Raw genomic sequence first — 16,428 nt, 5'->3', positions numbered from 1 at the left:
ACGTTTTATTTATTTTACATTTCACTTTAGCGCATTAACTATGATGAAGTGAAATATCCACTGTGAAAAAGTGAAGAAGATGCAGTGACTACTGACTCAGTGATGATAACAGGCAGCAGGCAGCCGAACCAAATGTTTTATATCCCTCCATGTATTTTTTTTTTTTTTTGCCTTGATGAACGGTTTCCTTCCTTTTAGCTTGTGAGTCAATCAGGCCCACTCTGTTGTGTAATCTCACACGCTGCAGAAAGTTAGACAGGCGTCGTTTCACTTATTTAGCAGGCACGCAGGAGAGAGAGACAGAGAGGGAGAGAGAGGGGCGTGAAGAGATCAGTGTCAGGTGCTTTGTCACAGCTTGCTCTGAGATCCTGAACAAACACATCACACATTTTTGAGCTGCGTGTCAAATGAAGATGCAGCCAAGTACAAACCAGTGTCTGTTTATATTTATGTTTATTTCATTTTGGTTATTATTATTATTATTATTATTATTATTATTATTATTATTATTAGAATAGGGGTATAACCCCAGTGTCCTGGCGAAATTCCCCCATTGGCACTTATCTATCATGGCCCCCTAATAATTTCCATCCCTGAATTGGCTACATCACTCTCTCCTCTCCACCAATAGCAGGTGTGTGGTGTTGTTCTGGCGCACTATGGTTGCCATCGCATCATCAAGGTAGATGCTACACACTGGTGGTGGTAGAGGAGATCCCCCGTCCATACAATGTGAAGCGTTTGAGTGCTTAGAAAAGCGTTATATAAATCTAAGAAATTATTATTATTATTATTATTATTATTATTATTATTATTATTATTATTTTATTTTTATAGTTGTTTTATCCGAATTGGCTATGAACGAATCTAAACAGTAATGATCAACATCTCACTACACTTTATTTGAAAGGTCCTACATTGTTCCTGCTAAATGTCAATGCCGGAATCGGTGTCACACTCTCACACTTCCCAGAACATAACGTGGCCTACAAACATGACTACCACATACTCCGTAATCGTCAAAATTCAGGTTGTGTCTCGATCAGCTACCTAGGTGGTGAATCAGTAAATCGTGCACATGAGTTCAGGCACTGGTAAGGACCCTGGCTCACTACATATTGGGTCACTGATGACTCAATTTCTGGCAACATGACTATGTATTCACGTTGTAAAACGTCACCAAAAATGAAATTAAAAAAGTCTCATATGTTATATAAATTATTAGCTTAATCACAGACATTTCTGTCATGGTACTTGAGCCATGGTACAAGCAAAATCATAGGCAAGTTTGTGGAATTTTTTTTTTAATTTTTTTTTTAGAAATTAGTAAACACTTTATAGAACTTAATAGAACGTCAAATACAGTAAAAAATCGGTAAAGTAAGTAATTGTTTGAGAGCTACAGCAACAATAACAAGCTACTTCCATTTGTAGCCGGAAGTTGGCTGAGAGTTTGTCCGCCATTTTTTTCCGAGCTGAAAGGCTTCAGAAAACACAACATCATTTCCAGTAAGGAAACATAGTGAGCATAGATGTTCCCTGGTTTTTGTGGTGCATTGTGGGATTTTTTTAGGCAGTGAACATTCCAGTGCACTGGAAGGACTTTGTGATTGAGTTAACCTTTAAAATGGCCAACTCCCTGATCAGTGCCCTGACTACTGAACTATTCTGATTCACAATAACCGTCTTACTGATTGCACACACTTGGACTCTCTGGTTTTTGATCCTGTACCTTAACTTTACCACACGATTTGGATTTGTTTGATAGTTTTCTAAATAAAGCTTTTGTGTACCTGCACTTGCTACACTTAACACATAAACACTGCATAAATGTTTTATAAAGAAATACTACATGATTTATGTAAGGCTTATGAGATACGCAAAAGTTTTTGTGTTTTTTCTTATATTAAAAAAGTTTTACACAGACAAAGTGGTCCAGCTGCTAACCAGAGAGCAACATGGCCGCCGTTAATGACTGGCTATTTTTAACACAGGCTATTTGTGTGCTAATTGCTAGCTAGATTTTTGAAAATTGTTTTGTTTTTATTTATTTATTTATTTTTTTAAAGAAAAAAGGCTACTTTGCCTATCGATGTAATTTCATTTATAGTAAGCAATTTTAAGTGCTGTTACATTAGCATACCAAATTTCTGTTTATATCTTATTCACTAATTATGAGCACATATTCCACAGTCACATAAACACATCAGCATTGCATACATTTTTATATAGTACTGTAAGGCTAATGGCAAAACCCGTGAGCTGAAATAAAAGATTTATTGCGTATTTAAATATTAAAAAGTTTTTTTTTTTTTGTATGTATTTAAAAGGCAAAAGAGAAGAATAGTTTCTTCTCTCTAACAGCATGTGTGTGTATATATCTGTATTCTTTTATTTGCAGGCGAGGCTCCAACGTTTCCTTGGTGCTGGATATGAGTGCGCTCGGCTCTGTGGAGCCTCTGAATTGTGGAGTGAACACTCCTCGTGAGCGGGTGGCTCAGGAGTACCTGCAGTCGGGCAGTCGAGTCCTCACACGCCAGCAGCTCAGAGACGCAACGGTCAACACGCGGGCCCTGCATGCTGAGTTTGCTGTGAGTCACGCTCCTTCAACATTATCGAGAGCTTCTGTACAGACAAGCAATGTGTTTATGTACGCATGTACATGTACTCCTCACCTGAGATATAGAGATGATTTTTAATGTGTGTGTACAGTTTCATACATCTTTTTTCACATAATAAACTGTTTTTCATTTGTATAATTGTATGTTTGACAGTGATGAAGAAAATGTATCTTGTGCATATTTTCCCCTCGCCAGGAAATTCCAATGAACTTTGTTGATCCAAGGGACCTGGACATCCCCAGTCTTGGGACCAAAAACAGATACAAGACCATTTTGCCAAGTTAGTATTCCACACCGAAATCCCAAGCTTGTATAGTATCTTACATCATCATCATCATCATCATCATAATCATCATCTACATGGTGTTTACTCATTAGGCCAGAAGAAGTGTTGCTGCATTGGCACAGCACATCAGATTAAGCTGGTTTTTCCTTTTTCATTACTATGTCAGAGCCACAGAATATCAGTGTGTCCATCCACACTCATTGAGAGAGAGAGAGAAAGAGAGCGAGAGAGAACCAAGTCCTAGCTATCCTAAGGGCAATGAATGTTAAGTATTCAGAGAACATCCACCTCCAACAAAACAAGCAGAGTTCATGGCCAGTGGCGGCTCGTCCATAGGGGCATTTATATCAGCAGTTCAACAAATGTTAGTCCTTATTCACACACGCACACACACACACACACACACACAGAAAATGAGAGAGAGAGAGGGAGAGAGAGAGAGAGAGAGAGAGAGAGAGAGAGAGAGAGAGAGAAAGAGAACATATTTATTCAAACACACAAAGTGATGAAACTTCATTTCACCTTCTCATCCTTTATGACTCTTCATCCTCTTTGACTTGTTCACTCTTTTCTCTCTGCCTCTCTTGTTCTGGAAAAGAGGCTATGCAGTGCACTGAGTCCTTCTCAGCTCATGTGCCAGTCACTCGGTTGCACATTCTTGTTCACACTGGACAACCGGATGTGGCCTTTGCATTACAGAATTGTATTTTAAAATGATTAAATCAACTACGTACAATCATTTAAAATTTTTTTACAGAGATATGAGTTGCTCCCATGGTAGGCTTTAAGACTGGAGCTAAATTTGATTTTAATACCTTAATAAGGAAATGCTGGGGACACACTACACCTCATTCCTGCGCTGACGTGACATTCCGTTTGGTCACTGATAAAACTTATCTTACGAGTGTAGGTTGGTTTTTCAACTGTACTGAACAGTGAATTGTCCTCGATGCTCTTCCCATCTCCGAGCCAGATTTAAAGAGGAAGCCCTGGTTCCTCCCTGTTGGCTGAGAAGGTGTAGGTCATGGGGTTAAAAGGCTCTTCCCCATCTCATTCTTGAACAAAGCAATTAGACTAAGGAACAGCTTGTTCTCTGAGGCTCTCCTGTATAAAATTATATTTGTTGCCTTACGTAACCTTCTAGGTCACTTGGCTGCTAATAGCTTCCTCTTTTGGGAACAAATTCTTCACTGAGCAAGCATGGGAGGAGTTCCCTTATCAATATATACAAGGCAGTATTCCTTCCGCAATCCAGAAGGCTTGATTAAGTGGCTTTGGAGTGAACTAAAAACTGTTTACACAGTAGGAAAAGCATTAAAAGGGTTTAAAGAAATATCACTCTACTCAAGGAAGTTCAAAAGTAGTTTGGCTGTGGAATCTAACTGTGAAAACTATTATTAATACTACGTAATAGCCTTGTATTGGTGAGTATCGGCGTGTGTGTGTGTGTGATACACTCTGCTTTATAACAGAGAATTATTCAAACATTAAATACTCATTCCTACATTTGAGAGTATAGCAGCACTGAGTCACTTCCTGTCATTTCTAACACTCCTCCATGTAGCACTTTTCAGGCTCCTTTATATTCTTAGACTTTTTTGCATGTGGACTTCCCTCTTCAGTTCAGTTCATTTCATATCCATGTGGAGTCGGTCATTACAAAACTTTTTGTGTCCGGCAGCCATTTCTATGTTGATTTCTGATTGTAGTTCTCTTGCAAAAGCAATTAAAAGGCCTGGATCCCAGAGAACGCAGTTTTACTGAAAACAAGTTACAAGAGAGTCTGAACTTGGACTTGGATACATAAATATAACACTATTAATTAATTACTATTATCAGTCCACAAAAAAAGGGGTTTATTTTATTGTATTTTATTTTTACACATCAGAGGAGAAATTGTGGAATTGTTTATGCTCAGTACCAAAATTTTAATGGATAACATTATAAAATATAAAATAAACTTACATAAAGCTGGCAGTATATTTTATTATTTAATTCAAAATCCCGTATTTGAACCTTCATGTTGTCCCCACCATTACATTGTACTGCATCTCAGTTATTGTTTCGAGGCTTTTTTTGCCCAAAAAAACGGTATACAGTTATAATCTTTACAATGTTTAAACCATAATCTCTGTTTGCAGATCCACACTCCAGAGTCCTCCTGAAAAACAAGAATAGCTGTGATCCTCTCAGCAGTTACATCAATGCCAATTACATACGAGTAAGTCATTAATATTAACATTAATGCTGCGTTTCAGTTTTACTCATTTTCCCCCCTCACAGATTAGAAATCTACTCTTCTGTTAATGATTCTTCACCTTTAGTACCTTTTTGTCACCAACTACAAATGGTAGTGAACATTCATATAAAGAATAGAGACATAAGTACAACAGGAACTTATGAACTTTTAGCCTTCCATACAGTAGAGCTATATGTACCAGCAGGACATTTACTTTCGGCTGCAGTTTTTCCTGAATTAATCTTTACATTATAAAGGAGTGACCCGTTACCACCCTGAAAGTGCATAATTTTCATTTTGAAGTGTGTTATTCCACAGCGATTTTCAATGATTACAATGTTTAATTTATGAACGTATGACATGACACCTACAGCATTGGTTAATCTTTTCTTACAGTACACTGGTACACGGTACAATCAACTTATAGGATATTTGCAATCAGTATAAACTAGTGAATTATTTGATCTGTTATAAGATTAATCAGGACACTGTTGGGTTTCTGTGTGTAGAGTGTTTAGCTGCTGGTGAGCAGGGCGATCGGAAAAGTGAGGAATGTTAGGGCCCCTGCTGGACAAACAATTCACACCTCTACACAATAACACTGGTACAGAGATAAAACTGGCAGCACAACTAAAGATTTTTGGATAGTAAAACATCGTATACAACTGCCACAATAAAATTCCTAACATTTAAACCTAGTAGCAGTGTTGGATAAGTTACTCAAAAAAAGTAATCAACTACAGATTACTAATTACTACTTAACTTACTTTCAAGTTACTTTCAAAACCTATCAAACCTACAACACTACAAAGAGAAACTCATAGTTCTTTCAATAATTTTAGTGCGTCAATGTATGACATGATCAGAAAAAAGTTGGATTTATCATAAAACTTACCTCGGTGTTGTTACTGTTTGTAGGACGACCAGACCGATAAAATATCAAACTTTTCTAACTAGGCTAGTTTGGTGTCGCTAGCTGAGAAGAGTCACAGCTAAGCTAGCATTGTATGGGTTTAGCTGCTACAGTGCCATGCAAAGTACATTATCTTTCTTTATGCTCTGCTCATATCATGTTCATGTAAACTGGAACTCAGACATTTACACACCTTGTTTTCCTGCTCAGCATCAGAGGATGTAAGTGTTTCAACCCCTTTACTGGTTTAAAAAGATAAATAAATCGCTGTATATCCATTTTTCTTCACACTGACTGTGTGAGCTAGCGTTTGCCAGAACTGCGAGCTGTCAGCCAATAAGACACGAGTATTTCCATATATATTCCTGTAATATTCCTGTAATTGCTTAATAAGTAGAAAAAGTACAATTTTGAAAATGGCCATGCCTAATGCCACCATGATACAAGGTCTTTTTTCTTTCTAATAATATCCTTATTAGAAATGTTTGTATGTTCCTCATACCCAAGGGTTACCTCAGACATGAGAAGTCATACATTGCCACACAAGGTCCTATGATCAACACAGTAAATGACTTCTGGCAGATGGCCTGGCAGGAGGACTCGCCCGTCATCGTCATGATCACCAAGCTGAAAGAGAAGAACGAGGTGATGCGCTACACAATTCAGCCTCTTTCCTTTAGTACAGAATAATGGGGGGAAAAAAAACTTTGTGATTAACATGTTCTATTTGTTGCTGCAGAAATGTGTTTTGTACTGGCCTGAAAAACGAGGGATTTATGGCAAGGTCGAGGTCCTCATCAACAGTGTCAGGGAATGTGAGCATTACACTGCCCGCACGCTCACACTCAAAGTACGGAATTCTGTTTCTTATTAAGCTCGACATTGTTGAAATGAGTGGTTCATCGTTCTTACATTTCCAACGCTTATTTCATTTTGGCAGTGTGCGACACCAGTCCTTTATTTTTAAAGTAATTAAGTACATGTTCTGTGTCGGTTTGTAATCTCATAGTATCTAATGGGATTAAATGTGTCCAACTTGTTTATGGAAGACTTATTCCAAAAAAGTCATGGAAGAACAAACAATAATCCATCATCATTATGAGCTTACTGATTAAGAGTGTGCTACTCGTTTTTGTATCCATGTCTTACAAGGTATTAGCTTGTATTTACTAACAGAGCATTCATGGCACTTTGAGAAAGTTGTAGAAGGTACACATGCTTCATAAGAGAGTTATGAATTCATTTAAAATCATTTCTCTGACTGGCATATGGTCTTCGTGAATAAGAAGCTGTATTATAATGGAGCTCTGTAATCATTATAATACAGATGCACTGAGCACTTAATTCCATGCTCCTATAAGAAATAGATACTCTAAGTACACCTCACAGAAGGTAACATGGCACATAAGATGGACATATTTGCCAATACTTTATTATGGTATCTACTTCTTATGTTAAATTCTTATTCTTCTTTATGAAGCCCATATGCCAGCCTTCAAACTTAAGTGTTAATCAAATTTACATTTACTCTTAATACATTTACATAACATTCTTACGAAGCACTACGTTTACCTTCTCCAACTTACTCAAAGTGTCATGACGACAAAGTTGCATAAAACCTCCAATGTTATCTTTGACATAAGCCTTCCATAAACTCTCCAGCATTGCTTTACATAATATTTATGCACTTTTTTATGAATGTGTTATAAAGGTACCCTTCAAATAAACTGTTACAGAAATCATACATTCTTTAGGAAAGTCTCATGGGTATGTGTGTATTTTTAAAAATTTTATTTTATATAATTTCAGCAAGCTGGCCAAAGTCGTAAAGTCCAGCATTACTGGTACACATCATGGCCGGATCATAAAACCCCAGACAGCGCAGGACCTCTGCTGCAGCTCATGACTGATGTAGAGGAAAGCAGAGAGGCTTCCGAGTCTCACGGACCTGTCATTGTTCACTGCAGGTACACCATTTTAAGCAATATAGTACAACAGATATAGTGTAAAGGGAAGTTGGAGAAAAAGCAGTAGAGAGGCTTTCACACATGAAAAGCAGTGCGTGTTTCCTAAACATCTAAAATGTTTATTAACACTCACGTGCAAAATATTTGAAATCCTTTTGACTAAAATGGCTCTTTTTATTCCCTGCCTTTTTTTTCCATATGATGACTTCCTGACCTCTATAGATGATGCCAGACCTTTCTTTGTAACTATGATGATTATGACATCTGCTATAATGGCTTATCAGCCTTACGGCAAGGAAGAGAGGATACTGAAGTGTTCTGATTTCTTTCGGATCCCCCTTTCATATATTTCTTGCCCAGTATCGGTGCCTTCCTGCCCTACGTTGCCCCCATTTTGACCTTAGTGAGTCTTATCATTCTTTGAACTGACACTTTGTGACACACTGGTAGTAAAGAACACGTGACACATTTGCATTTAAAGACAGTTGACATCAAAACACAAGGCAAAAGGATCAAAACCAAACACTCTCTTTTGTTGACATCCTTTGTGTGTGTGTGTGTGTGTGTGTGCCATCATTGTTCTGCACAATAGAGTCTTCCTTTAAAGTGTTTAAGTGCTTCCTTAGAGATGTGTCCAATGTGTCAGTGTGTAAAGGCAATGGTGTGAATGTCCTGTCTCCTTTCCTGCAGTAGTTCCTCCAGTAGCGAACTTGTTCTCCAACAAGTGGCTTTATTCTAAATTTGTCCTTTCTCAGTTCCTGGTCACAGTTGGATGTTTTGTTGACCCGTTCCAATCACGCAAGAATGCAGTTTATGAGCTTCCCCTCATAATGAGGAAAGGGAGTAGATATCACCTCTAAAAACAAGTCTGTCAGTGAACTGGGTGTCATTGTCTGTTATTGATTTCTGAAGAGAATAGTGCCTTAGTGAACCTCATGGTTCACTAGGACACTATTCTCTTCAGAAATCACTACATACAATCAGAACATGAACTTAATGGACACTGTGGATGAGAACCTCAGGAGACATTCTGTTATGCATTACAGATGCAAAGAGGATGACTGCAAGGATTCATTGCTACAATTTTACTCGGTTGATTGAAATTGGAAAACACAAACAGACGCATAGACTTGACCTTGCAATGATGATATTACCAGTTTTACTGACAACTGAGATTGAGAGGCAAGGCATACTGTACCATCAAAACCTTCCAGTTAGTGTTTCTGTTTGTATCAGAAGGAATGTCAGTTAACAAAGCACAGAGTGCACAGGAAACTCATTGCAACGGCCTCCAACAGTAATTGACTATCTCTAGTGGTCTTGTGACCGAGGTACTACTTGTGTTACTGAGGCATTGGACTGGCATGCCTGCTTCTTAGTAAGATGAGAGTCTGTCTTCTTAAGAGCAGCCCACAACTGACAGTTCTCAGTGTACAGTTTCTCCAAAGAAGACACTTACTAAACATTTTATTTACTTCAACATAACAAGATACATTCAGATTTGTTAGATGTCTTGAGAGGAAGCTGACTGTGTTGCGCTTGTGACTAAACACTGATCACCATCATTCCCAATGACCAATCAATGATCACCATTTTTCCCAATGACTAATCAATGATTAACACTGTTTCCCTACAACCAATTGCTGTTCACTATCTTTCCCAATGACCAATCAATGATCACCATCTTTCCCAATCACTAATTAGCACCCGGAAAGTGAGTCACAATTAAAAAAAGCTCCATGCAGACTCACGGGGCTAGATGAGCAACAGCAGTAGATAGATATCAGCCATGCCACTGTAAATGGCCAGTGCCTTTTTGAATAAGCCAGTTTGAAAAGGCTACAAGATGTCACACCTCTTCAATGTGTCCTTTTCTCTCTGTTAACTAGACATTTTGTACAGTCTGTACAGTTTTAATGTTTAATCTAATCAGAAAGAGCTGCAGCCAGAGTGGATGGGAGACACGTAGCCCAAACCCATCAAGCGTCTGCATTTGTATATGAAAATAAAAAGAATATAGATAATCGATTATCACTGGTCAGTTCTTAGCATGTTGTAACCCTGTTCTTTATGATTTACAGTGCTGGAATTGGTCGCACAGGATGTTTCATAGCCACGACTATCGGCTGTCATCAGCTGCGTCTGGAAGGAGTGGTGGATGTTTTACGCATCGTGTGCCAGCTGAGAGTAGACAGGTACAGGCATCATTAAACATGCTTTTACGTCTCAAGCACTCTGCATTCTATGTTCAGTCTCTACAAGAAGACTGCTTTTCTATGCAATGCTCTGTTAAAGCAGTGCACTTCCAAAAGTTCCAGAAAACAAACGAGAAAAACCTAAATGGAGGGCCATTAGTGCATGAATACAGTATGTGGAGCTTAGGAAATGTTTCCATGTCAATAATTGAATGTAATGTAACCAGATGAAACAAACATGTTAACATTTGCAAATAAAATCACATATTCTTTGATTTAAGCGCACAGTAGGTAAATAATGTAAAATGCATTCCTTTCTACAACTTTCCGAGACCAAATACAGCTGTGTATTGCCAGACGTAACAAACATCAACGATTACATGTTTAACGTTTTTTTTTCAAAAGCAGGGTATTATTAGTATTAGGTTATGTGGAGCCTCTGGCGTATAAGACCTTATGTATGAGCTGTTACTATAGAAACAGTAACATATTCAAATCAGTCAGTCAAACCATGACAAGCTGAAGAATGCTAAATTGCAGTTGAGTGCCAAGTAACACCAAGTAACTCCTGTGTCTTAGGGGTGGAATGATCCAAACCGGAGAACAGTATGAATTTGTCCACCACGCCTTGAGTCTCTACGAAGGCCGCCTGTCAGCAGACCCTGGCCAGTGAACACAAACGAAGGCAAGATGAAGATGGTACAAGGATTTTTTTTTAACTTCAAGTTTACTAGGAAGAACAATCTCTCAAGGGTCCAAGAGTTTTTCTTTCTCATACCAGGAGACAATCTAGAATATAAGGGATTGTTTTGAAGCTGTCTTGCACTTACACGCTCAGAAACAGATCTCAGCAGATGTGATGTGCTCTTCACTCATGTGATCGCTCTGTCCACCTTGATATACTGTACAAGTATACCTGCCCGCTGACCTCCAGGTTTGGATCCACGTCATGGCTGATGGTCCTAGTACTCAATTCAAAATGTGTATAGTTATGATTAACACTTTTCTCAAGACACATAACTATGTTAATGTGCACAAGGTGTTTGATGACTGTTAGACGCATCAGCTGGACTTATGTGTGAATATAAGTGTTATCAATTCCTATAATCATTTAAAAATAATAATAATAATAATAACCACACACACACACACACACACACACACACACACACACACACACACACACACACACACACACACACACACACACACACACACACACAAATAAACACCAACAAACAGATTACAAAAAGATTTCAGTATGAATGTAAATGTCAGATTTGTACATTTTTTTTGGCCCAAACCAACAAGTCGACAACAAGATGACAAAAACATTTAATATTTGATCATCCGCCAGAAAACTGCTCACTTATTGTCATACCCCTTGTAAAAGAGGTGGTTATACTATACAATACAATTCAATAATGCCAGTGGTGCAGTACGCATATACATAATTGTACTTTAAATATCAGAGTTTGAAATATATATGTAAAAAATGATAATTATTTTTGTACGATCTTCCCTGAATAACTGTTGGTTTAATATTTTTATTTTTAGAGTTCTTTTTTTCTATTTAATAAGGAAACATCCATACATTTATCTATATTAAGGACTTGAGGAAGAAAGGAAGTAAAATGTCCATGTCATAAAAAAAAAAAGTTAAATCTCCTCCTACAACGTGATGTGTGTGGAAATGTCGATGGCTTATTGAATCATTTGGTTCAAAGAGATGAAATATCATCAAATCCTTTCTTTGCGATTTGGTTCATTTTAGAGCCTGGACTCACTTGTCAATTGAATCAATATTTTAGGAAAGCCCTCCCCTGCCCTGTTATTTTTTTTATTTTATTTTTTTTAACCATGACCATGGAATGTAAAGCATTGCGACAGCTCCACCCTTTGCTCATTCTAAATCCATTTTATCCATGCCTTTTAGCTAAATGCCAACACCCGCTTACGTAAACTTCCTGCACTGAATCAGGAAGTTGCGTGCTGCTCCACGAATCCAGCACCATTATATTCCTGGGTGTATTTTTTTAATTTCAGAAAATGTGAACACCCCTTCTACATGAATGCTGTCAGACCTTATATTGATTTCTTGACCTGTGAACCTGTGACTAAGATATGCAATACTTGCAAAAGTCTTAGGCACCCTACATTTTTAAATACATTTTGTCTTAGATGTTCATATACAATACATTTTGTTGTGTTTTTCACTTTTTACTCTGTCGCTTGTCTAGTTTGTTTTGTTTTTTTACCTGCATAAATACCATATTTTACTTATACCCTGTAAGTGAAAGAAGGCAACATTTAGTATTACAGATCAGGTGATCTGATATGGAATGTCCCATAGCTTTCAATTACATCTTGAATTAGTTCCTTTGCCCAGTCCAAATCTTTCCTCCAAATGATACATTTTAAGCCATTTCCTTTCTTTACATTTTGAGTAACTCATGTTTTATCCATGAGTTTGCTCTGAATTGATCAGTGAGGTACAGGTATATCATGGAGAAATTGTATGATAATGCTATTAGAGTTACGTCAGCAGCTTGTCTCTGAACTACACTAGGACTTTGCTGCTAAAGTGTTCAGTTTTGAGAGGCGGAAGGACGATTGTTGTATAATGACGAACATTTCTTACGTTTTTTTGTATTGTCCTTTTTTTTTTTTTTTGAAATTCTGATTATTTGTGATACAGAGGCTTTAAAAATTATATTTGTGAATTTCTATTAGATTATGTGTGTAGCATAGAAAAATCCGGTCAGTCAGAAACAGTTTTGCGTCAGTGTACATTGGCTTACTGTTTGTAGCTATTTTCCACTATTTCGTATTAACCTGTCAATAACATTTTTTTCCCTCGTTATTGCTAATCCACATGATCGTTGTGGTGGAAAACATGTAACTTTCCAGCAGAACTGCTACAATAGATATTTCTAGTATAATCTGTACATACTGTATAATCTTTCTATTATTACAGTAATAAACATAATAAGACAAGCCCGTGCTGCAGATTTGACGTGTCATGTACAGCCACCATGACTGTCCACTTGTTTCACCCTGTGAAGACAAACAAGTCGTTATTCTAAACTAAAACTTACTGTTAATGAAAACACAGGACTGTGTCGTGATTCAAGCCATAATATCTAATGTTGAGGTACTGTGTACTGTATGTTCACACTATGAGTCCTCTTTTATCTTTATAGAGAGCCTGTAATGTGGAGAAATGTGTTCTTGTGTATAGAACTGGCAATTATTGCCGACTCAGACTGTCCTGTAACTGGTAATAATATACCTAACTCTGTGACTCTGTGGTCTTTACAGCCAATAAACCAATCAGACTAAGTGTCAACATTTTGTCATTGTTTTTTTGTTTGTTTGTTTTCCGTATCCACGTGTAGCGAGGCAAGTTGTACATTTTGCGCAGTCATACTATACACGAAGTGAGCAGAGAGTTCATATCACATCCAGAACACATTTCAGTGTTCCACTGTAAAACCTGCCGAGTTACGTTCACACGAATCAATTCAGGAGACAGATTGCCTTAAACCATTTACAGTGGTGATAAAAAGTTTACACACCCCTGTTGAAGTCAGGTTTTTGCGATGTAAAAAATTAAATCAAGGTCAATCAGATTAGATCTTTTCCCACCTGTAATGTGATATAGCGAGCAACAAAATTTAACAAATAGAATTTTGGGGGGAAAGAAAAAGAAAAAAATAAATCTCTTAACGAATACTTTGTTAAAGCATCTTTTTTGGGTAAGAGTCTACCACACAATTTGTTTTTGTTTTTTTTTTCTTTTTCTTGCAAAAACAGCTCCAGATCTATCAAACTGTGAGGGGATCTCCTGTGCACAGCCCTCTTTAGGTCATTCCAAAGGATTTAAACTGGACCATTCCTAAATGGTTATCTTCTTCTTATGAAGCCATTCCTTAGTTGATTTAGATTTGTGCTTTGGGTTGTTATTGTTTTGGAAGATGATATTTTTTGTTCATCTTCAGCTTTCTAATAGAGGCCTGCATGTTTTGTGCCAAAACAGTTTGGTATTTGGAGCTATCCATGATTCCCTCTAGCTTGACTAGAGCTCCAGTCCCAGCTGAAGAGAAGCAGACCAATAGCATGATGCTGCCACCGTCATGCTTCACCATAGGTATGGTGTTCTCTGGGTGATAAGCTGACTAGTTTTTGCATACGTTTATAAGTTTTAGGCAGGCATGGATGTGTTTTTCATGACAAAGGGCTTCAGTCCAGTCACCCTACCCCATAGCTCAGACACGTGGAGAATACGAGAGATTGTTGTCACATGCAGGGAGTGATCAGCACTTACCAGATATTCCTATAGCTCCTTTAATGTTGCTGTAGGTCTCTTCGCACCCTCCCTGATAAGTTTTCTTCTTGTTCTTTCATCAGTTTTTGGAGAGACGTCCTGTGCTTGAGATGTCACTGTGGTGCTCCATTTTCTCCACTTGTTGATGATGGCCTTCACAGTGTCCCATGGTACATCTAATGTGTTGGAAATTCTTTTGTACCCCTCTTCTGCTTGATACCTTTCGACAATTAAATCCAGTACAACCTCTTTGTGAATAATGGAATCAGCAGTCTGATGAATCCAAGAAGATGTCAAGAAAATCCTACAGAGTCCGCTGATCTTTATTTGGGGTTAATCAGAATCACTTAATAGATGACAGGTGTATGATAATTCCTTTTGAACATGAGATTGATTATGATTGATTCATTCTGACTACAGTCACATGCCCCATTATACATTATTATAGATCTTTCCCTTAAACATTTATATTTGTTTTTCACTGGAATTTGGTTGGTTGCTGTATCACATTAAAGGTGGAAAAAGAGCTCATATGATGTATCTTGGTGCCCTGCAATGGATTGGCACGCTGTCCAGGGTGTACCCCATCTTGATGCTTCCTGGGATAGGCTCCAGGTTCCCCGTGACCTTGAAAAGGATAAGCGGTATAGAAGATGGATGGATGATGTATCTTGGTTTCATTTTTACATGACCAAAACTTACAATTTACAGGGGTGTGTAGACTTTTTCTATCCACTTTTAGTTTATTTAACTTACTCTTTGTTACACTTTCTTAAACCCATTATGTTAAGTTAAAAAAATTATAATTAGGTCCATTTTGAAATGCTCTTTGGTTTTTATTTTAAAAAAATAAAATAGCTCACTCACTCTCAGTAACCAATTTATCCTGGGGCAATTTATCTGAGCCAATCCGTCTACTGGTGCAGATACACGGAGAACATGTGAAACTCCACACAGATGGTCACTCGACACCAGACTGAAACTCAGGACCCTGGAGCAGTATGGGATCAATGCTACCTACTATGTCGTGTTTTATCTGATGATTAAATATGGTCAAGCATTAAAGGTAACTGTTGTTGCCGTTCAGTCACGATAGGAATTTGTTACGGAATACATCAGGCCTATATTGTTCACTATTTATTAACTATGTGAATTGAAGTTAAATGAAAGAGCACACCAACAAGGGTTACTTATTTATTTATTTGTTTTCAATGAGGTGTTGAGAAATTTGAAAGGTGAAGATTCAGTCTTGGTTCCAACTATAAAGAGATTTTTTTTTAAAAAAGAGAAGTAACTCAATCAGATAGCGTTCTCCAGACAGTGTTCAGTTTCGGAGTTCTTATAACTTAATTCAGAAAAATGAATTTAAAAAATGTGAGTAGTGATTACTCATTTAATTTAGTCATTTCCACTGTTAGTAGTCAGTCACTGCCTGGATAGACCACACTAAGATATCCACACCCAATATATTGTTCTCTATTACAGAACTTCCTGTCTGCACCTGTACAATTTCCCTTCACATGTTTAAATATGTGAATATATCACTAAATATCAGAAAAGTTATTTCACATTTCACCTAATGACTAAAACCTGGGATATCTTTCTCGATATTTGCTTTTAATACAAGGATTTATCTATTTAGGTATGTAAAAAAAAATAATAATAATAAAAGTGAGAATACACAGAACTTGTATCAACAAAGTATTTTGTGGTGTATAATAGAAGGAAGTGAAGTGAAATAGCCATGAAGCTGCTTTAAACACAGTGGATATGGTGTGAAAATCAGTGTGGCTTGAACAGACTGGCTGCTCTGTGGGGTATACAGGAAGGAAAAGGGGTGGGCTGCCTAAAAGGCTTCAAACAAAAAAAGCAGCCCATGG

The 16,428-nt window shown here is 37.5% G+C and overlaps 1 protein-coding gene across 1 annotated transcript in view; it reads left to right on the top strand.

The window, feature by feature from the left end:
• Positions 1-13,570, top strand: part of ptprr (protein tyrosine phosphatase receptor type R) — a 52,217-nt gene extending 38,647 nt beyond the window's left edge. The window contains exons 7-14 of the mRNA XM_017494830.3: positions 2,402-2,591; positions 2,817-2,901; positions 5,049-5,128; positions 6,567-6,704; positions 6,799-6,909; positions 7,869-8,026; positions 10,108-10,221; positions 10,801-13,570. Of these exons, the coding sequence (XP_017350319.1) occupies positions 2,402-2,591; positions 2,817-2,901; positions 5,049-5,128; positions 6,567-6,704; positions 6,799-6,909; positions 7,869-8,026; positions 10,108-10,221; positions 10,801-10,894 (970 nt within the window). The 3' untranslated portion in view covers positions 10,895-13,570. The remainder of the gene's footprint in view (positions 1-2,401; positions 2,592-2,816; positions 2,902-5,048; positions 5,129-6,566; positions 6,705-6,798; positions 6,910-7,868; positions 8,027-10,107; positions 10,222-10,800) is intronic.
• The last annotated feature ends 2,858 nt before the right edge of the window (positions 13,571-16,428 follow it).

The sequence above is a fragment of the Ictalurus punctatus genome, chromosome 19 (assembly GCF_001660625.3).
Source record: "Ictalurus punctatus breed USDA103 chromosome 19, Coco_2.0, whole genome shotgun sequence".
NCBI lineage: Eukaryota > Metazoa > Chordata > Actinopteri > Siluriformes > Ictaluridae > Ictalurus > Ictalurus punctatus.
This window is presented reverse-complemented; position numbering and strand designations above follow the sequence as displayed.